The sequence below is a fragment of the Cheilinus undulatus genome, linkage group 19 (genome assembly GCF_018320785.1).
Source record: "Cheilinus undulatus linkage group 19, ASM1832078v1, whole genome shotgun sequence".
In the NCBI taxonomy this organism is placed as follows: Eukaryota; Metazoa; Chordata; class Actinopteri; order Labriformes; family Labridae; genus Cheilinus; species Cheilinus undulatus.
This window is the reverse complement of record NC_054883.1, coordinates 15,454,276-15,477,636: the sequence shown is the minus strand read 5'-3', so window position 1 is coordinate 15,477,636 and position 23,361 is coordinate 15,454,276. Positions and strand designations below refer to the sequence as shown.

The 23,361-nt window shown below is 39.0% G+C and overlaps 1 protein-coding gene and 1 non-coding gene across 2 annotated transcripts; both read left to right on the top strand.

Annotated features, from left to right (window-relative positions):
- The first annotated feature begins 4,810 nt into the window (after nt 1–4,810).
- trnar-ccg lies at nt 4,811–4,883 on the top strand. Its single transcript has one exon. It is a non-coding gene; the product is annotated as a tRNA-Arg (tRNA).
- A 652-nt stretch (nt 4,884–5,535) lies between these two features.
- Nucleotides 5,536–22,218, top strand: shrprbck1r (sharpin and rbck1 related). Its single transcript, XM_041813996.1, has 14 exons — nt 5,536–6,699; nt 8,739–8,913; nt 11,976–12,053; nt 12,302–12,443; nt 12,531–12,621; nt 12,713–13,037; nt 13,132–13,232; nt 13,345–13,515; nt 17,405–17,565; nt 17,665–17,776; nt 19,634–19,813; nt 20,001–20,099; nt 20,226–20,369; nt 20,976–22,218. The coding sequence occupies exons 1-14, from the start codon at nt 6,424–6,426 to the stop codon at nt 21,054–21,056; spliced, it is 2,136 nt and encodes a 711-aa protein (XP_041669930.1). The 5' UTR covers nt 5,536–6,423; the 3' UTR covers nt 21,057–22,218.
- Nucleotides 22,219–23,361: the final 1,143 nt, after the last annotated feature.

Sequence of the window (23,361 nt, the reverse complement as noted above, 5' to 3'; positions counted from 1 at the left end):
AGAATGGTTACAAGGGACAAATTGTAAAAACCTCAGTGTCTTCTCTCCAAAAAGATAGTTTTTATACTTTCTTGATAATATGGAACTCCAACCTGTTTCACTTCTTTCTATAAAGCTCACGTTAAATATTTAGGATACATCTTTCATACTAAAATGTTGTTAGTTTTGTTGCATTTTGGGTGACTGAATTTGGTATCCAGTAAGGACTATATCCACAGTAAAATGAACTTGTTCCCAAGGGAATGGGAGCTGTATACACTGTGAGACCCACTTCACATAATGAGAGGTGACAGTGATAAATCATAAGTGAAAGGCCAAGCTGAGGAGAATGTCCATGCTTAGATGTATTCAGGTGTAAAGTGACCTTGGGGCAAAAAGGATGTGTGTAAAGGTCAGGTTATAAAGTGTTGGTGCTGTTTTACATGTGACCATGCAGCTTAACCTTTAGATGTTGACAGCAAAGAGATATTCATTTGAACTATTATGTGTTTTTTACTTCTATATGTCATCACTTTACATGTTTGCTCAAAGCTTACAACACCTATTATTTGTTGTGTCCACGAGATTAATCCTATAATGAAGCTTAGCCTACATTTAAGCAGGAAGTCTCTTTCATTTCCATTCATCCTTTCATCCATTAATTATCACTCTTTCATGCGCCCTCTGATTTCCTTCTCAGCTGGTAATGGCGATTAAATTCTAAGTCAATCCCACTCTGCCACAACCAATCATCCTGCTGCTGTCATATTTTTAAATTTGTACTCTTCTCCTCCACCCCAGCCACCTCCATTCCATCTAATCAGTGTCCAGGTCAGGCTTCTCCAGGCCATCCAGCATCCCTTCATCACCACCTCTAGTGTCTAGACTTGATAAGAGGGATATCCTATCCTGCAGTCGGCCTCACCACCCCTTTCAGTGCATGAAGACATCATGATAGATGCTTTTCCTTAAAGGCATGTCTCAAATTCAAACTTGTAAGATTGCTCACTGGTAAGTCTCTCTTTATTGAAATATAAAGAGTTTAAATGCTTATGAACGGTTGATTGGAAGACAGTGGATAAGTTTAAAAATGGTAGGTCATTCAAAGCTTTTGTGAAGAGTTTTTAGCTGTTCATGAAATAAACTGAAATTAATACCAATGTCTCTTTATGACCCACAGAATCATCGAGATCATCAGCAACAAGACGTAATACTAATATGCTGGTATAGTTATTCTTAGAGATCTGTCAGTGCTGTCACAAGGTTGGTGTCAGACCAGGTGATTTACTAACCTGACACGCCAGATAGATTTGTTTCACACATCCATCTGAAAAACCACTCATAGACAGCATTTGGGAATGGGCAGAGCCTTTGAATAAAAAACTCAGAGAGTGATTGGATGAACATTCTGTCACACCTTTATGGGCCAATCAAAGCAACAAAACATGTGACGTCGTAGTCGCTACCGAAGAATAAACTCCATATAGAACGGTATAACGCAAAATATGGCGACTATAGACATGTCAGTACCTGACTTTTGACGGTTTTGAATAGAAAACAACTCAGAGCTGTTCTTTGTTCTTCTTTTAATGAAGAAATGTCAAATTCTGATAAAACTGGCGCTTAGCAGCATCCACGCTAATGTCTTCTGCCATAACTGCAATGGCCTCTTGTTACTGCTTGCTTACATCATGACTCCACCGTGCCTGAAAGTATTGCTGATTGGTCCTGTCACTTTCTAACCAGGCCCAAACGGTTCAGACAGGAGCTTTGCGAGATGGATTCGCCAGTGAGAAACACAGAGACTGGCGGATCCATCTATGTGACCTTCAAGCAGATGACACCATTGTTTTGTTTGTTGTTAATAAATGTTGCAGGCTTTTGAGTTTTAAATCGGCTTTAAGTGTTTTTCAGTCTTCAAAAGGTCTGCAGAAACTTGGGGCGGGCAGATGGTCAAGTGGTTTCAGGTGCGCACCATGTAAGCGGACAGCCCAGGTTTGAATCTGGCCTGTGGCCCTTTGCCACATGTCTCTCCCCACTCTCTTCCCTGTTTCCAAGTCTATCCACTGTCCTCCCTCTATCTAGAAAAGGCCAAAAAATAAATCTCTAAAAAAAATGGTCTGCAGAAACTTAACTTGTTCTTAAATGCTGTTAAAACCAAACTCCTGGTCATACAAGTTCAAAAACAAGTAAGTTACCAGGGAACATCCCATCAATTTTAACTACACAAGGCTGACCTACTGAGCTAGTCTCAAAACTATAAATATCTGTGTTTTTCTAGTGATCTGAGCAATACTTAGGATTTTGGATGGTATTTTATAGGTAGTCTTAGGTCTAAATGGGTTAAATAAAAGCTAAACTAACATAAATGAAACAAAGGACCCCAAGAAGTGCATCAGGGTTTTTTTTTGTAAATTCTATGTTATATACCATACTAACCTTTTGTTGTTTGCACTTGCACCAAAAATGTTTGTAAGCTGCCTGTTGTTAGGAGGATACGGGTTATAGAGTGTTGGTTTATTTAAACTTTTCCTGTAGATTCATGATTTCATCAATGAATAGTCAGAGATGACTCGACTTCAATCATATAAAAGTCAACTTTAAAAATTCTCAAGTCATGACACTCCTGCCACTTAGATGTATTTCATAAAAAAAACGTACAGTTTTGACATTAAAGGGAACAAAAGAGGCAGGAAAAAGAACAATGTTTTAAAAAGCACATCATTACAGAAGGACAAGTACGCATACATTTTGTTTTTTCCTCCATTTTTTTGCGTTGGGGTCTTGTGAAAAAGACTAAAACTTGCTCTGTATGTGCACTTTTCCTGACATACATTTGCAACCTACTGCAAAGAGCTTCGCAACCCACTTTTTGGTCTCAACCCACCAGTTGAGAACCACTGTTCTTGGAAACAAATAACTAAATATCTCATGTAAGTTCCCTGTAATTTAAGGGGGTGAATCATTCAAAGTATTTGAAAACTCTCACCATTTACAAATTATTTGATAACGAGGTGTGCTATGTCACTTCTTGGAAATGGGATATGCAAAAACAATGTATAATGTACACCTAGAAAATGTTCAGTTCCTTCTTTTAAGCTGTGCTTATGCTGCTTTTAAAATGATTTAGAGAGAAATGAATGTGCATCAAATTTAACATTATATGTCAGGTTCCAGCCCTTAAATAGAGGTTGTTCTCTGCCTTTTATTACAAATCTTAAGAGACCAGTCTAAACTTTTGTTTTATTATTTTTAAATGTGATTTATCATTGCTGCAACTTCACTAATCTCCATATTTAATTAAAGTGCACTGCCTTAGCCAGCATGGGCTAATATTAGTTCTTTTGCATCACAATAGTGCCTGTGACTCATGTGTGGCCCCTTCTCTTGGAACTCTAACATCATGTTCTCATCAGTCCCTGATTGAATGGCTTCATCTTGCCTGTGTCGTCTGTGAATGGAGGCTTGGAGGATCAGTCTCAATGTGGCTTGTCTTGACTTCGTGTCTTCCTCTGAGTGAAGGACGAGCAAAAAAAGGAACTGAATAAAGGCATTTCATTCATAAAAATGATCATTTCAAGGGTTACCAGAATATCTCAGGTTGTGTGTGACATGGATGCTCTGAGCAATGCAGTATTGATTGCTAAATGATTAACAGCTTGATCCTGCTCAGCCCTGTAGGTTAAATCATTCCCTTTACGTGCTACAGTTTATTTTGTTAATTGCCTCATAATTTGTGACCCTGAGTGTGTGGGTCAGGACTACATTGATCATTTTTGGATATCCCTCTTTCAAAGGGTTATTTGAATAGAAAGTTAGTAGGGTAGGGTTCTGAGGTTTCAGTCTGGATATGAAGATTAAAGATGCTGTCAGTTTTTTGAGGTGATAGTTTTTAAAATTAATTTGTAAAGAGAACACCTGTATATCCTGAGAACAGTAATTCAACAAAAGCTTAATCCAATTAAAGTCACAGGCTTTAATGAAGAGGGTGTCGACCAGGGGAGTCCAGCAACTGCAGGTTGTGGCCAAGCTGTGCGCTGTGCTGCACCACAGTGAGGAGGCCTTTTGTTGATGTCAAAGATATGCTGTTAATATTAGATTTTAAGTAATTTATATCATATATGAGTTAGTTCTGGTTTTCAACAGTGGCTGACACCATGAATAGGTGTGGATGTGATAAGGTCATGCCCAATATTTTTAAAGAAGACTTGAAGTGTCATCCAAGAATTACTACTGCCCTCCTCCACGAGGCGGCATGCCAGTTAAAGTTGAACATTAGCATGCATACGTGTTCAAGAACAGAGCATTAATCTCATACATGTGAGATTTCAAGCAGGTCGAACATTGCATTTGAAAGTTACCTACAACTTCCTGTTTCATGGCGAGACATAAAAAATGTCCTAATTGCAAGCAAGACGTTCTTTATTGGAGCCCCTCAGTCTTATTGTGAAGTTATTTTGACTTTTCTGTCCACATCTGCACTTGATATGTTCAACAGACTTAGAGGAGTTAACATGTGCCAATTCTGTTGTTTGTAGGAGGCAGTATGAAGAGATTTTTTTTTCATGTAAATGAGCTCAGTTCAGTAGGACTAGGAATGATGCAAAGCATTCCTACAGTAATAAAATCAGGTTAAATATGCTGCGTGGACTCAAATATTGAGATCTTGTAGGTAGCATCACTGAGCCATTCAGTCTTGTCCAATCCCCAAAGTCATAAATTACAATAATGTCATGCATTTAAATGGGACTGTTGGACCTTAGGGTCCTAACAAGGATGTCACAGCAGACGATGAGTTAATGATGAATAGAGGAGGCTGAGGGAGACACATGGCCCAGTGGCCTAATGGATAAGGCATCAGCCTCCGGAGCTGGGGATTGTGGGTTCAAGTCCCACCTGGGTCGGTGAAGTAATTCTGTGGGTATATCCCATTGTTGTTAAAAGATGAAGATGTCTCACAGAGCACTGGGGGCTCAGGATGCTTATACTTCCCTGTACTTTATAGGATTTAGTGCAAACTTCATGTCTCAACATACCCCACTATTTACTGCAATTCATTAAAAAAAGTGTAAATCTGTATTTTCATATTACAGTCTGACATAAACTTGCAGACTATAATAATAATAAAACAAAACACAACCAAATGGGAAAATAAAAATCCAACAAATGAATAGGGCGTTTAAAAAGAAGTCAAATTTTTAATCAGGAATCAAGATAATTTCTTGACGTTTGTCACCTTTTTCATGAATATTGCGAACATTAGTGCTTTTTTCATGACTCTACATTTGTGGATGAATTGTTTCATAATAATAATCTCAATCACTGTACATCACCTAGTTCTGGTGTAGCTATAGGCTTCCAGGCAACAGAGGAGGGGGGCAGTTTAAAATTTAAGGGGACAGCTGGTGATGCAAAAGAGGAATCCTCCATCAACCAGACTGTCTGATTCAGTTGAGTCTGTGCGGTCAATGCAACCTACAAAAGCTTGGTCCTTCATAGATTAAGTTTTCTGAAGGCTGCAGCCTCTGGAATGAGACACACCTATGGCCTAATTCTTATCATCTCTGCAGCCTATTAACATAAGCCTATAACATTTAAAAAAAAAAAAAAAAAAAAAAGAACAGCAAGAAAAACAAAGTATACATTATCAAGCATTAGATAGGGACAGGCCTACCGTTGAATGACATACACATGCAAATAATCTTTTTAAATAAAGGTCACAAGTTAATGAGCTTTGTTTGAGCATCATCTTATTGTTTTGAGTTGAGATTGGATTCAGAGACAGTACACTCATATTGGATGCGTTGCTGCCCCTTTGTGGTTAAAGTTTTAAGCACACTCGTAGGCCACTGTATAAAAAATCAAGTGGTTTTTACTACATAAGAACCAAAGGTTTAAAACGCTTTTCTAGGAAACAGAGTGCCTGACCTATATTGAATAATTAATACAAAAAGCCACTTACATGAGAGCTAGCTTAGCTCATTTATCATATTTCTAAATAAAGCAACAACCCTTATGAATAATACAACAGCATACGTCACCCTGCAGTCAACGCATGCGCACAAGCAAGTGAAAGCGTAGGCATCAACAGCACTCTAGTGTCAACTATCGTCAACAACTTTGATACCGTCAAGATTTGGGATATATCAAAGACCTCAGCTGTGGCTTCAAGGCTGAAATTGGACGCTTAATCTGTCTTGAAACAGCGCGATAGCAAAAACGGGAAAAAGGAGAAGTGATAGCTTTCGAACTCGGGGTACACTTTATAGAAGTCGGTCCCATCGACCGTCCCATTTTAATGTTGCGCACTTACTTCCTGTTGTCATTGTGGCGGTCAGAAACTAAAAAGTAATGTTTGACATGTCGTGAAGGACGTGGGAAAGGAGTAAAACAACACGGGCCCCGTGTGTTTTTGTATGTCTTCTACATGAGTTTACTGGCAGCATGTCGCTGAGTTCAGGCGGTTGGACTCAAACCCCTGGCTTCACACCGGACCAGTCCGCCGCTTTCCAGAGCCAGTATGGGGCCTCGCAGTCACAACCTGCCTGCCAGACCGTCCTCATGTCGGTTCGGGTGTCGGTGTGCCATTCGGGTATTCGGCCGCTGTGTCTTCCGGGAGCAGCTGATGAGTCACTCCGCCTGCAGCTCAGCATGGACCCAAGAAAATCCGGGGAATTCCGCCTGTCCCTCCAAGACAGCAGCGGGACTGGCCGGAGTGTGGTGAGTTCACGGCAGTGGGACATGTGGGGTTTGTTGTGGTATGAGTTCACAGCGGGAAATGCCCAGTTTCAAGATGCCACGAGAGAAGGGGGACTGTTTATGCTGGTTTTGTGTAAACGGGATTGGAAAAAATGATTTTAAATTGATCCACTGAGAGCAGCGGTCTCCACTTTGTACCTTGTTGTCCAAGACATCAGCAGACAGAATATGATCTGTCCAGTTCTCTGTACCTAGTTCTGCTGTTTTACTTAGTAGAACATTAGAATAAAGCGGAATATCACAAATATAATTGTACCACTAATGCTTAATATTTAAATATTCAAGTCTGGCTGAAGTCTGGTGTCTGTTAATTTTGGGTGAGTATTATTTTAATTTGTTTTTATCAGATAATGCAAAGAAAGTAACAAAAATTGTACTGCCAAAGCTTATCTTAACTGGCAGTTTAAAAGCAAAACTATGCCTATAGACAAGTTGTTTTGTATTTAACTTTTGTGTTTAGCCAACGACTTCATCTATAATGATAAGAAATACAGGATGTTAAAGGACCACTCTGAAAGATTAGAAAATAGATCCATTAGTTTTTAAGCAATAAAAGTTTTTTTGTTGTTGTTTTTTTGGTTTGTTTTTTGTTTTGTCTTTTGTCTTTTTTTTCGGGGGGGGGGGCGTAAAAATATATGAAATTATGAAGTTATATATTTACAAGAACACAAAAGAAAAATCCTAGATTTTCACATTACAGTCTCAAGATTTCAAGTTTTTTGTGCCATAGATTTACAACTGTGTAATATCTAAAATGTATAAGAACCCGACCTGACAACAGTGTTTGGATTTTTAATTTTTCAACTACAGTGCTTAACAAATTTATTAGACCACCACCCAAAGTAAGGTTTATGCCACAGCTGCCCTAAATTAACAGCATTGGAAATTACCAAAATCATTTTTATGTTTCTGCAATGGTTAATACACCAACATGTAGAAGCTCTTTAACCCAAATGATATTTTTAATGCTAAAATATAATTTTTATTTTTATCCATGAATTTTCAAATTTACTGATTTACAAAAAAAAACCCTGAAAAAATAGTTAAGCACATTATTATTTCTTGATTAGTATGTCAAATTGTAGTTATTTACTTGCTCTCCTGAACAGAAAAATGAGTTTTAGTGGTTGAATGTTATGCTTGATTAAGTTCTGACTTCTCAGAGAAGCCCAGTGAGCCGGCTCAAATTTGGGTATAAAAAGGTGAATTCAGTTTGAAATTCCTCATTCCTGTTCAAAATGGTAAAACGTGGAGAGCTCAGTGAAAATGAAAGAGTCTGCATTAAAGCACTTCATGATGCTGTATAGTCTCTGAGACAAATATGACAGGTGGTCTAATAAATTTGTTAAGCACTGTATATAATATTTAAAAAAATCTTAGTTTTGGTTTATGTGCATTTCTGACTTTTTAAAATTTCTTTCTTTTTTCAAATTTACAACTTTTTAAACTTGAGAATATTTGAGGGTTTTTTTTCTTTATTTTATTTATTTATTTAGACTTTATTGAGCTAGAAAAAAAATAGTGGGATTAAAAATCTCCTTTTCAAGAGTCCTGGCCAAGACAGGCAGAAGCACAGATGAGGGCTACAGACTAAGCAGCCATATCTACAAACACAAGCATAAGCATAAAATTAATAATATATTTTTGATCATCTTTTTTCCTAATATTCCATCTTAATAATGTATAGTTTATACAAAGATCTTTTGTCAATAACAAGCATGCAGGTAGGCATATTATGTTGGGGTGTTCTCAGTGAAAACAATTAAATTGAGCTTTTATTTTTCCAGGTGGGTCCTGCAGGGGCTTAGCTTTTCTTAGACCTAAGTGAAGGGAGATTGATATGCAACATTTTCCCTGTTTGATATCTTTTTAGTGAATCTTTTTCAAAGCAAAATTAATGTAAGATTCATGCCTTTACTAAGCAAAGTCCACGCACCAACTGGCACAGTATAACTAATGACTAATTCACTTCTCATTTTCTCTCTCTCTCTCTGCTCCAGACCATCGCTGAGTTTGATTTAGGGATGGTCAACTATGAGGTGAAGTCACCAAAGTGCCATGAACTGAGTTTGGTGGCGCCTCCGCATGAGCGAATCAGCTTCAACTTTCGTTGTGAGCAGGAGGCCCAGGAGTGGGCAACTGTGGTGATGTCGTCACTGAGAGAAGCACACAGAGGTCAGTTGTTCCTCTTCTACATAACAAGGACAGGCAAACATTGGGGTAAAAATCAAGATATTTCATACCCAGTCAAACAGGGTTGTATGTGTCTTAGGTCTCGGTAAAAGTCATTAAATCTTGACATTTGGACAAAAGCGTTTTTCATGTCCATGCTTAAAGCATGGAACAGTTCTGCCGTCATATAAAACCACCAAACCAAGCCTCAAATATTGGCTCCCTCTGTAATTTCATTACTTTGGTCAACACTGTAGTATACATCATTCCTTTTTTAAACATGCTAGCATGCATGCTGATATTAAAGTACAGAAATCACAAAATTATCACAGTTTTACAGTTTATTTTGAAATGATAAGTAAAAGTAATATGATCTACAGTCACTGTGGGCTAACAGAATAATAAAATACTGATCTGTCATCATATGTCATCTGACTTGTGGGACTTGATTAATTAATCATTTTTGGCAGTTATTGGTAATTGAAACTAATCACAGATCTAAACAGATTTGCTGACAGTTTCACTTACTGTGTCACTACTTCATGATTCTCATTATGAGGCTTATGAATATGGGTAATGAAAACAGAAGTTTATGGCCAAAGAAGAAGTTGATAGCAAGCTGAAAGAAGAAGATATAGAGAGAGAATGGTGTATAGTAGTAAAGGAAGTTAACGCTTGAGGCATGGATAATATGATATGATAAAGGGAAAACTGAATTCTACATTAATCCTGCACCTCACCTTTTTGAGGCATTCAATACTAATTTAATACTTTCAGCAGTTGATCGATAATTATATGATTGTCTTGCAGTTTACTGATTTTTACGGTACTGCTTATTATGATACTATCTTCATTGTGGCCACACACTGAATGTTGCATTGTATCATGAGTTACCCTGCAACCCTATTATGATGATTTCCATGTTTTTAACCGTAATGTAAGAGAGGGACCAAAACTTTTTAAATTGCTCTTAATAGCTAAAAAAGATAGCAGCATTTGACACTTCAGAAGCTCATATAGCTGGTTCAAAGAGTTCCACAAAAGACCATCCTTTTCTTTATAAAGAGGTTGGAATGATTTTTGTGAATGTACATGCAATCAGTGTTACACATGATGGTGTATTAGAGAAACAGTCTTTTTTCAATTAAACAAATCCTTTTCTGTTGACTGATTATCATTTTAGCACACTTAAAATAAATGCGCAATGGATGAGGTTAACAGTTTCTCTTTTACAGTTGTTTATTTGCCCTTCAGCATGATATAATTTAAGATGAAGAAGGTCAGGACAAATCAGAATGAGTTGGGCACTGAGATGCACCAGTAAAATTTAGGGCCAGTACTGATGTTTAAAGTTACAGTTTAGCCAATGCAAATGCCAATGTTTTTGTCACTATTATGGTGTAAGACCCCCTTTAATGTCACCATTTTCTCCCATGTTTAACCATGAAACAGATAAGTTTGTCCAACTTCTGTCCTGTGATAAATAGTTAATTCAGTAATTAATACCTGACCTGACCTGCTGATGTTAAACAGGGCTAATGTCATCCCATACCAATGTTAAACCAATGCATCGGTGCATCTCTATTAAGAGTGTCTCTGTTACCATAAAGCACAAAAACATCTGATTTGGATGAACAGTTACAGCCATAGACAGAGCAAAATTAGCAAACCGCAGAAATCGGTAGCAAGGTTTTCCGTGACCACCAGCTGTCAGCCAAACAGCTGACTGGTGATTCAGTTACAGCCTGATACTTTTTCCTATTTTTGACTTAAAGGTCACATATTTTACCTTTGTAAGACACGTTTATGTTGGTCTCAGAGGTCCCCAAAACATGCCTGTGAAGTTTGTTGTTGAAAAAACACTCAAGCATTGGATTTTTGCATGTCTAAAAACCCCTCTGTTTCAGCCCTGCTCAGAACAAGCTGTTTGTCTGTCTGTGGCTTTAAATGTTACTGAGCTGTCTGACTCCGCCCCTCTCCGGAAATGGATGTGGCTCAGCTGGCAGTTGAGAGGAGGATCAGGAGAGGAGGGCAGACCTTACTTCAAAGTGAGGAGGGCCAACCGAGGGGGGGGGGCTAACTCCCCACATGACATCATGAGGGGAAAATCTGAGAACAGCTTGTTTTAGCACATATTTTATGAAAGGTGGAGAAATAGAGGGAGAGAAGGAAAAGATTTTTGTGGTCCTTGAGGGTAGTGCTGTGAGATTAATTGAAAAATAATCAAAACAGACATTTAGAGCCAATAACCAACATAAAACTGCTGTGTCGGTTATTTCGGCTTTGTCCCCTTGTAAATCTCTCTGTTAATGCACCATAGGAGCACACTACATGAGAGGCAGTCATGTGACACTGCCCCACCCAGTGCTACACGGAAGCACTGCTGAGTAAAACTCAAAACTGCTGGGCAGCGAGGGGGGGGCAAGCTTTGAGCTTTTCTCTCTCTCGCAGCACATCAGGCTGGTGTTTGTATGATACATATGATCAAGGTAATATGTATACGGCATTGACCAAACATAATCTTATCTGGGCATCACACATTAGTACACTACCCTCAAAGATAAATAGTTATGGAGATCAGTGCTGTCCGTGATCAGTCAATGAGTGCGCAGTGGTCGCTCGTTCTGCATCTCTCTCTCTCTCTCTCTACACAGAGACTCTTTCATCAGGTCACTCCTGTAAATGCATCCTCTTTTGTTAAACATCAACTTCTGCCATTGTTTAGTTTGTGAATGTATGAAGAAACTCCGTCTAATTACTGTGCCGGTTCTGTTTGTGAATTAATTAATATCAAACTTCCTAACGCAGATCAGCTATTTTAAATCAACTCGCAGGTGAAAACAAATAATGACTGTTCTTTAAAGGTCATTTACTTAAAAAAGGCTACTGATGATAAAACTAAAGCAAAAACACAGTTAGGAAGAGAAAGAAAGCAGAACAGGTGAGAAACAGGTGAGCTGCTGTGTGTGTAGCCTATGAAGGGGGGGTTTCTTTTTTTGCTTTATTGTTTTTCCATCAGATTTTTTTAGACTTATTGTTTATATTCTGTTTCCTAACATCTTCAGTTGTCCCTCAAGATAACGGAGCACAACGCCTGCCAGATAGTTCTGATCTGAAGAATTGCAAAGCTCTGCAACAGACAGGTGTGTACGCAGAACATCTACCAACAAATGATAATGATTTCCTTCTTCTTCTCAATAAGATTAAACTAATTCAGCCATTCCTTCACTCATTTTATTCCTTCATTGATTCATTGTTAGCCCAGTAGTGGCTTGGAGGACTGGCAACATCCTCTGCACACACTTGCCCATAAGTTCACCTGAGTGGCCTTATCTGTGTTTCCTTGTCCGTGTGTGTGTGTCTGTGTATGGGTGTGTGTTTTCATCTGTAGAGGACACTTGTATAGAGCTGACCCGAGCTATTGAAGCGGGTGACATTCAGTCTGCTTCTGTCTTCGCTGCAACGCTCGCCAGACAACATGCCGCACTCAAGATTCAGCCATCAAGCAGAGATTATGAAGACACTGAAATCAAGTAAGAGCATCATTGCTGTGTTTTAAATTTGTGATGTAAGGTAGATAATGACATGTTCTCTACATGTTTTTTAATTTACTGTGACAGCTTGACAGTTGTAGTTGAGGATTCCTCTTCATCCTGTTGTGTTACTGTGAAAGTCTCCCCACACATGACTACTGCAGCGCTGAAACAGCAGGTGAGTCTAAAAGATGTTCCTCTAATTCTTCTGTTACAAATCCTATTTCTGTCATGGTCATCTATCCTTCTCTTATACTCTTCCCCCTCAGATGTTTCTTGAGTATGGCTTCCATCCGCGGGTGCAGCGCTGGGTGATAGGCCAGTGTCTGTGCACTGATCAGCGCTCCTTGGCCTCATACGGAGTTCATCAGGATGGTCACACAGCCTTCTTGTACCTTCTATCAGCCTGTCACGCTCGCTTGTCTCTCCAAACCCTCCAACGGGACCAGGAGAGCGCTCTCCTTCTGGCTCCTCCGTCTTTGTCCCTTCCCACTCCTCCCCTCCCTTCTACCTCGGCGAATGGCCCCTCATCTCTGGACAGGAGGCCTTACAACACCCTGCCTCCTAGACTGCATACCAGCAGCAGCAGTACTGGTGAGTGATGTTTGTTATGTTTGTTATATTTCTCATCAACAAGGAGGTTTTACTGGTTGCTGATCTGAAGCTTTCTCTTTTTTATAAATGTCAGCTGGGTCAGAGAGAGGAAACATCAGCGAGATCAGAGATCTCATCAACTTAGAGATGCCTCAACTCAATGAAGCACTGAGCCCAAACCCAGTCTCTACTCAGGTAATAGACAGTACTTACGATTTGTTTTGAATAGCATTTGTGTAATGACACAGACACTCAAAGAAAAAAATGAGAAAAATATGACGAATAAAGCCACTTCTATGTGCCTTAGGGTTGGTCCTGCCCTTCTTGCACTTATATTAACAAGCCAACGCGGCCAGGCTGTGAGATCTGCAGCACAAACCGCCCTGAGAGCTACGTCATCCCGGGAGGATACAGACCTGACGCACTTGAATTAAGACGAATCCAGCAGGAAAAGGAAGCAATCCGACAGTACCAGCAGGTATGAAGAACATCCTCATCTGAACTACTATACATACCATCCACCCACATTTCTATACATTCACCAACATCTATGTCACCCCTTCATAGATATTAGTAACTTTAAGACGTGCTATTTCATACCAGTCAAAAGCTATAACACTACATTGTTCAACAGCAAGCAGGGGTGTGACGAGATCTTGCAAGATCAAAACGTCAAAAGATTTCTCATCCAGGTGAAAACCATCTTGCAAGATCGATGTTGCACAGACACCAGGAGCAGCAGCTCTCCTGACAGAATGCAATACTAAACTGAAAGTTTAAAAAGATCACAAAGAAGCCCTGGACACTTTAAAATATTTGGTTTGACAGCTAATGAAGAAACAGCTGATCCATGATCCATTAAGATCACTGCTCCAACCCCCACCCCCTCCTCCGTGTGCACTACTTGGGGCCACACATGATCCGCCAATGCATAAGAAGTTCATCATGAGGGTCAGAAATGATGAAATGTTGCTGCTGGAAACCTGTGCAGTCTCTGTGAAAAGAATACGATGTCATTGAGGCTGTGTATGTGCGCAGACTCGCTCATAGTGCCGCAATCTGTGACTTTATAACTTTGCTTTAGTCGCTGCTTCGTCATGTCTGCTTCTCCTTTCACCATCTGTCAGTCACACATCCATCAAGTGTTGGCTGTGTTATCATCAATCAGAAGCTTAACATTTATATCACAGGTCATTGTATACTGCAGCAGTAAACTTAGCATAACAAACTCTGTTTGAGCGCCATAGAGTCCATTGTTAGCTCCAAAAACACAACTTACAGGTTCAGTTCAACACGATTGTTGTCTGACAGCAGGCAGAGACACACACTCACTTACCAGTGCACACACATTGACACAAACGCTCATCTGTGTCTGTCCAACACTGTCAAAGCTCTTGTGAGAAAAAGGACCACAAAACGATGGAAAAATCTTTTTCTCTACATCACAGCAGACCATATTATTGACAGAAAGATTTTTTTTCAGTGTTTTAACCCTCCTCCTAATATTCATTATATATGGTGCAGAACTGAAGTTAATTATAGTATTTATTTTAAGAAATTGGAATGATAACATTTATACATTCATTTTCTATGGCAGTCTTTATTGGGGGGTATTTTTTACCCTTATGGACACGGGTGTCACACTTTTTAAAGGATGAAGGCAGGTAAAATATAGATGTACTTAAAAAGGATGAGAAATTTTTTCATTTTACTGATGCAGCTCTTTATATTTCTGTTGTAGTTGTAGTTTTAATGTACTTTCAAAATAATCTAAATGTTTTAATATTGTAATTGTAGCAATGAGTGCATGATTTAAAGATGTAGCAGGCTATTAAAATGAAGGGTTTGATTTGAAAAGCATTAAAGTGTACAGTTTGAGTCAGATGTAGACAAGAAAAACTGCATAATAATTGATAGCCTATTCATTACAAGAGGATTAAGTTTTATAGTACTGAATAGACCTGAATTGCTTTGCAATCACGACTTTAAGCTGTATAAAGGGCATATTTTCTGCTCATGTGTTTTGTTTCTTTAAAAGAAGGTGTGAAATCTCCTCTCCTCTCCTCTCCCATCCTCTTGTCTTTGAGATAAGAGTCTCCTCACACCCCTAACAGCAAGCCTAGGTCAAGAGATGTTTTGTTAACAAAAAGGCTGGATTTAAAAAAACGAGCTCCAAATTGGGTAAAAACATGGATTTAAAGTTTACCTTTAAAAGTGACACACTCTCTCAGGTTGACTCTCTTCTCTTCTGTCTCTGTTTTTTGAAGGAGAAAGGGAGAAGAGAGGTGCTGAGGAGTGCTGGGGCTCAAAACAACTCACTCCTGTATAACCTGGACCAGGACTACTGAACACACAGAGACACAGGGACACTTTCTCAGCATGTTTATTTATCTTTCAGTCAGCATCAGATTGTACTTGTAGCACCATTTTTGTTACAAGACATGCACTTTTAGAACATCTGAAAAATATTCCATGGTACCTGTATGCATATCCTTATGCTGGACTTCAGACTAGATGGGTCTTTATTTTTTCCTGAAGTTGAAAGTGGGTTGTAGAGTTCGTTTGAGGTGCAATGACACCACTGAAGCCTTAAAATATCCCAGTACTCACCAAATAATCAAGACAAGGAGTGGCACTGGCGCCTCTGTGTCTTCACTATTTTCCTATTCATTACACCCAGGGAATCTAGTTTTTACAAGAAAAAATGCCTGCAGAGACTTTGCAGTCTGTATTGGGAAAATAAGCCCTCTTTTTTATTACACATAAATAAACCAGTGGTCACTATGATCCAGGTGTCTGTATTTAGAAGCTATTTAACTTAGGGTGGCTTTTCAGGGTACCCTGGATTTACAAAGACTAACAATGGCTGTCTTGGATGTCCTATTAGCAAAACTTTTTAACTACTGGTTCTTTTGACAGGCCAGTTAATCACAAGAAACTCAAACTAAAACACAAATCTAAAGACAAAAGAGAAGAAGAAGCGCTGCTGGGTCTCTGTGGTTTCACATGTAGGTGCTTTTCGGAAACTTTGAGTTTGCTTTGCTCAGGTCATTGGGGAAGGTTGGTTGCATGAGTAAGAAAAAGGTTTCATCCAAAATTTAAAGTAAAAATTCAAAAAACTGTACCTGTTCTTCAAAAAGCGATCCGATCTGTTTTGTAAAATGAAGGCATTTTAATTTTATACAAATCTACAGTATGCCTTTGGTTGCTTTGAAGAACACTTGCAGTTTTTCCATTTTTTTACGATAAATTTTTGGATTAAACCCCCTATTTCACTCATGCAATCACGCCTTCACCAGATGAACTGAGTAATCCACAAATCTAGTTTTATAATGTAAAAATCTTAACAGGAAAGGGGGGGAAGTTTATAATCTTATCAAGAATAGCAGAAGAAATTGAAGACATTTTAGGAAAAAAAGAAAAACATTAAAAATATTGCTTTGTAAAGCAAGTTCCTAATTAGAATGTTGTTTGTTGATGAACTGATAAATCTGGGAGAAAAAAACCTCCAAGTTAGTTTTTGTTGCTGGTAAAACTGGAGAGAGAAGTAGCTAATCACAGATGATCTTCAGAAATATTTAGCAGTATGTCAACTATTTATCTCATTTAAAATAAAGTATAATTTCCTTTGCTGTATCACTATTAAGTCCCTTTATTTTAACCTGGTTAGCAGTGATTGATTAAAAGTGAAAAGACATCGAAGAATTCCTTAAGTGATAAAATTAGGTTTTTGTAATTAAAATGCAGTCTAGTCATGATGCCACTCGTTGATGTGGTTAAAATAGAAAGTGGAAGAACAGCATGGAACAGAGATGCTATTCAGTTGTCGCTGTCATAAATGAGTGTTGATTTATTATTTCCAGTGAGCTGATTGGTCGGTTTCACCAGCATTATCAAGTGAGGTTAAAAATGAGACACTCTTGAAATCCTGAAAGAGCCCCAAAAACCCTTTCTAGCCCAGTACTCGGTACGAACCCCTGATGATAAACTGTATTTGTACATCTTTTATGAGAAGGCTATGAAAGCCTGTATCCAGCTGGATAATCATGGAAACTGTCAACATGAAAAAGAAATAAAAATATTAATTAAAAAATAGAAACTGTCAACATACAGCATCAGAGATGCCGTTTAAAATTAACATATAAAAACAGTGCCACTTAATTGAATGTATTGCCCTATATGTTAACTTTGCACTATTTCTGAACAATACTCTGTGAAACAAAATGAAATAAATTGTTTGCAAACTGTGTGTCTGTATTTAGCTTGCTTTACTCCCAGTATCACCAGTTCATGTGGGTCCCTATACTTATGGGAATTAGTCTAAATATGTTTCTAATCTTCCCAAATACACCGTCACCTTGTGCCAGGCAAGAGAAGAGGAGCGCAGGGAGAACTTTGCCCGGCTTGTAATGATGGACAGCCAAGACCTGCTGCCAAACCCAGAGCCTGTAGACTGTAGGATCTGCTATGTGGACCTGCAGCCAGGAGAGGGCGTCCTGCTGAGGGAGTGTCTGCACTGCTTCTGCAGGTCAGAAAAGTTTGCACTGCCTCTGCTAAAACTAACATCTTGGTTTCTCATGATTCACACCTGTCTGTATCTACATGTCATGTATGTGTTTGTGTCCAGAGAGTGCTTACGTTCAGTCATCATGCTGAGTGAAGAGCCTGAGGTGTCCTGTCCCTACAGAGATGACTTATATTCCTGTACCTCCTCACTGCAGGAGAGGGAGATCAGAGCTGTGAGTTATACCAACAGAGAGTGTAATATATGTAATTTGACTCCATTGTACCATGAGAGTCTTCTTGAAAACTGAGCTTATTTATACTGGGATAACAGCACTGTTTGGCCCAATCATTCACTTGTTTCTCAGAAAATTCACTTGTCACAAGAGAACCAACTTTACTATTTTGAGATAGAGCCATTTCAATTAGTAGAGACTGAATACGAGTTTTACAATAATTTATTTAATACATTTTTAATGAAAGAGAAATGTGAAATATCTTTGGTGATTAGACTCCATCATGATGACTTCATATACTTGATGTGTCAGGAATAGGATGCGCCCCTATGAAGTCTAGACACTGGTGGTGGTGTTGATGAATGATGCAGGATCAGATGAGAAGTAGACTTTTGAGAAGCTGGACCAGGAAACAAATGAGGTGCCTTAGAGGAGGAGACTGAGGTATGCAGGATGAGATGAGCAGAAGACTAGTGAGGATCTGGACTAGATGCTAATGAACTGAGTAGAGGTGGCTGAGGTGGATGAGGGTTGCAGCGTCCACACTGAAATGACAGGCTGAGAGGATGACAGATGCATGATGACTAATCAAATGAGCAGTGTTAATTTTGTTGTCTAAAACTATGACTAAAAATGTTCGTCGACAGCCTTTTTTTCCAAAACAAAAACTAGACTAAGACTAACAAAAATACATCACTGATGACTAAAATTGATAAAAACTAAGTTTAGTTTTCATCAAGATGACTGAAACTAGACTATAATGCAATTGAGTTTTCATCTGACATTCAAAATCTGTGATATTTCTCTACTGTGAGTAAATCTGTCAAAAACAATGCATCTGTGCATATTTAGCCTCTCAGCTGTAGACCCCAGGTTTGGCAGGGCGCATAGAACACACTACCATGACTTGGTACCAGATTAAGGCAAGGTAATGCTTGGACTAAAAGTAAAGACTTAAATGTGAGGACTTTTATGACTAAAACTAGACTAAAATGTTTTGAGTTTTCATTGACTAAAACAACTAAAACTAAAAGGATAGAAATGACTAAAATGAGACCAAAACTAAAATGCATTTCATTTAAAGACTAAAACTAAGAGTAAAATTAAAAACAGCTGCCAAAATTAACACTGTAAATGAGGCAGTGGGAGAGTCTGATTAGCTTAGTACTTAAGCGACTGAATGTCCATAATCAGCTGAACACCTGAGCGGAAAGAGAGAAATAATGGAAGAAAGGAGATGTACGAATGAGTGGTGACTAGTGAATGAGTAGAAACAGTCTTCCTGCTTAAACTTTTGCAAGGCTCCATCAATATGCTGAAATGTTGAGAAAACAACCTGAAGTCACTAGGCATTGGAAGAATGAGTAGAATAAAATATCTGGCTGCGTGCCCATAAGGGGCTTCCACAAAAAGGGTGTTAAAATGTGGTATTTGTAGCTCGAGTATTAGGGGTTACCGTTTGATATGAAAGTGTCAGAATATGTCAATCATACTTTTTGCCTGGTTTAATTTGGCAGGAAAGCCCACAGAGTTAATACCAGTAAAAAGGTTCAAACTACTGCTTAGCTTGTCATTGCTGTCACACAGACTTGGGCTATCTTTTCAAACTCTACAGCTGCTAAATAGTAAATTATTTACTGTGATACAATCAAAACTGCAGTGTGGTTCCAGTTCATTTCCTTTGTGCAGTTTGAAGTAATTAGTAGTCAACATTGGTATATGGCATTCCAGCTGATCATCCTGACATTCACATGACCTTCATTTTCTTTTGTTCCTTTTTATATCAGACTTTAACCCACCATTAGTGTTATTTTAATTTTAACTCACTTTCCATGTCTCCTCTCTTCTCCTTTACAGCTGGTGCCAGCAGAGGAGTACGAGCGCTGGCTGCAAAGAGGTCTGTCCGTGGCTGAGTCTCGATGTGAGGGCAGCTACCACTGTGCCACTCCAGACTGTCTGGGCTGGTGTGTGTATGAGGACACGGTTAATGTCTTCCACTGCCCAGTCTGCAGGAAACACAACTGTCTGATTTGCAAGGTCTGGAATATGTACATTTTTTAAAAAACACTTATTAATTGTTTGATTGTTCACTTCCTGAATGGTAAGGTACGTTTTAGATTGCATATTTAATACATGGGTTGAAGCATACCATTAATTAGAATCCGATTTTTTTTTTTACAAAACAGCATGGCACTCTCTTGAGTCGTGTTTCTTTTCTTCCCAGGCTATCCATGAGGGAATGAATTGTAAGCAGTATCAGGATGATCTTGCAGCCCGAGCTATAAATGACTCTGCTGCCAGACGGACAACACATCTACTAAAGGTGGGCTTTAATAAGCACTCATGTATGTGTGCATGCTTTGAAACAGAAATAAGCACACCCTGAGAACTGTCCATTACTGTTTAACTACTTTTCTCTCACACTTTCCCTCTTGCTTTCATTTCTCAGACTCTTGTGCAGTCAGGTGAGGCAATGCACTGCCCTCAATGTGGCATCATTGTGCAGAAGAGGGACGGATGTGATTGGCTGCGCTGCACAGTTTGTCATACTGAGATCTGCTGGGTAACCAGAGGACCGCGCTGGGGCCCCAGGGTAAGACATTGTGCCTTTATTTCCTTAAAGATGTATTTCTTTCCCAACATGCCTACCTAACCCCAGTCTTTAGGCTTTGTACTGACTACCAGTTTTAATGTGAAGCCATGCTGTTGTAACCTACTCAAATTGTGGCTTGGCATAGGGACGTCCCTGAAAGAGACATCATCTGGATGGAAGCATATTTTGCTGCATCCTGAACCTCATTATTAATGATGCCTTCACAGATATGCAAGTTACCCATTCCATGGGCACTGTAACACCCTCACGCCATAACAGAAGCTGGCTTTTGAACTTGCATTCATAACAATCTGGAGGGTCCTTTTCCTCCTTAGCCCAGAGGACTTAATGGCCAACATTTCCAAAAACAGTCTGAAATGTGGGCTTGTCAGAGCACAGCACACTCTCTCTTTAGGTCAGACCATCCCAGATGAGACTGGCCCAAATAAGATGAGAGCACTTCTGAATATTGATGAAACATGGGGTTATTGTTGATCTTGGTACTAACTCTTTTTGGATTTGTACTAAAACATGTTAGCTTAGAGAAGGTAAACAGTGCAAGGTAACTCTTGAGATGTTAAAACTTTGGTTCTGATACTTTCCAAGGGTCCTGGAGACACGAGCGGAGGATGTCGCTGCAATGTCAACAACCAGAAATGCCATCCTAAATGCCAGAACTGCCACTGAGAATCTCAGGACTGGGGAGATTGTATAAGGGAATAAAAGACTGGAAATAGACTGCTCTCCATAATCGGGGGGGGGGGGGGAAGCATTAATGTGAAAAGTAATGGTCTCAAACCAAAAATTATCTGACTGACAGGTGTGTTACATTTAGCACAGTCACATTCTCAATGTCTTCTCAGAAACAGAAAGTGCGTGTTGACCTTTATCTCTGCCTCTCACGAGGAAAACAAGTCTGCAGTTACAAAAATATCTCATCTAACAAGGATGAAGCTAAGTATCATAAGATGTCTGCAGGGAAAGGGTGTTCACTGTTACTGCATGTGGTGCTTTTGCACTGAAAATGTAGCAATGCAGGTTTGTTATTTTCTGTTTTGATAGATATACACCGGGGTGCATCATATTAAACTGAAGGGGCCTTATTCTTGTGCACAAAAGCTGTAGTGGGGGGGTTTATGATGAGGTTTCTGGATCCTTGCTGTGTCCTTGATATGCAATTTCCTGCATAGACATAGATCAAAGTATTATATGGAGCTATATGTGGAAACATGTTTTTGTGGCTGCGTGGTAGCTAGACTGCATGTTACCAAAGAGGTTTGAGATTAAATTGTGTCTGTTTGAATGGAACCAGACTGAGTGAGAGAGTTCACCGCTCACATGTGTCACTGCGGTACTGCTGACCAGCTGAGTATTTTATGATGCCATTATTAGTAACTTGCAGAGTGTTTTGATGAGTAACAAAAGGTTTATGATAATACATGATCACTTTCTGAGAGAGATCAAATTTAACACATTTCATCAATAAGCTAATATTCCTCTGAAGGAACTCAAATATAATAGGGTGCATACAGTAATGGTGAGAGCCAAACTTAGCAGTTAAAAGCTTTTTATAGGTGACAATAGTTTTAAATATCCTCTGGGTTATCTTTGCATGAAGTTATTCTAATTCTGTAATGAGAATGAGCAACATATCCTGTACAGCCTTGACTATGAAAAGTATCTTACAAACTGCACTGTCTTTAAAAAAGATTTTTTTTCTACATACACCCTGACTACACTACTGCCCTGCACTGACAAGCCATGAATAAGTCTTCACTGTTAAAGTATCAGCTCTGTGTTGCTGATGTACCGTTGTGCCTTACTGATGAATAAATACTCTCTAAACTCACAGACTTATGTGTCTATGTTTACAATTATGATATAGTGTCCCACAGATGGCCTGTACATCATAATGCTTATCATAATGTTATTTTAGTTACCATATTTTTTTTATCAAGGCTTAAGTTTATCATGTTGATTGGGCTGTTGTTTCTCCTGCCGTGACAAGCCACTTCATGATCCCTAAAATAATTAAGACTGGGTTTTTGATCACTGTCTGTGCTGCATGTTCATTTTCAAGTTAAATGTAGGCAAGATTTTGAATTATCTTTATTCAAACCATTTATTTTCCCCTATCCCCTGCACAGATCTAAGCCTGCTGTTGTCTAGTCAGTAATCACTGGCCTATTGCTAACTGCTTCTTCCGTTATTCTAGATTGCTGGAGCCGGACATATAGGTGTATAATGATTTTTTTTTTCTTCTCCACAAAAAATTGTATATCCCCACTAAATAAATATACACACGAGGACAAAATTATTAACCCCCTATGAAAATTTTATTGGTTTAAACATATTTCTAAAGTGCTGTTAAACAAAGCAAAGACATTTTTAACACAGCTTTTTCAAACATCCTAGTTTTATTCTGGATGCTGAAATTATTTTACTTTGCACACAGAAATTAAAATATTCCACAAAAATTATCAGGGTCAAAATTATTAACCCCTGGCGCTAATAGCCAATAGTGTCTCTCTTTTGCTGAATAACAGCCTGCAGTCATTTGTTGTAGTTTTCAACAAGTCTCTGACACGTCTCCTGAGGAATCCCAGCCCATTCTTCTTTGGTGGATCTCTCAGCCAAGGCTTTGCACAGGCCAGTAAGTAACGTTCACTTCAGTCTTCTGAAGGTAGTTCTTCACCAGGAGTGACGGATGTTTTGGGTCGTCGTGTTGGAAGATAAAGCAACAACCCAGACCCAGTGTTGTTGCTGACTGCTTCAGGTTTCAAAATCTCCACATATCTTTTCTTCATGGTTCCACTTTGACAAGGTTTCCAGTTCCAGACTCACTGAAGCATCTCCAGGCATAATTCTCCCACCACCATGTTTCACTGTGTGGACAGTGTTCTTTGGGTGAAAGGCCTCTCCCTTCTTTCTCCAAACACCACCAATGTCTCTATGGCCAAAGAGCTCTGGTTTAGTTTCATCTGACCAAAAG

What these genes read in the sequence shown, in the direction of transcription:
- shrprbck1r (XM_041813996.1), top strand. Translation starts at nt 6,424, where the DNA reads ATGTCGCTGAGTTCAGGCGGTTGGACTCAAACCCCTGGCTTCACACCG. An exon ending in ACTGAGAGAAGCACACAGAG is followed by an intron (nt 8,914 to 11,975) that starts GTCAGTTGTTCC and finishes TAACATCTTCAG; the next exon opens with TTGTCCCTCAAGATAACGGA. An exon ending in GACCGCGCTGGGGCCCCAGG is followed by an intron (nt 20,370 to 20,975) that starts GTAAGACATTGT and finishes ATACTTTCCAAG; the next exon opens with GGTCCTGGAGACACGAGCGG.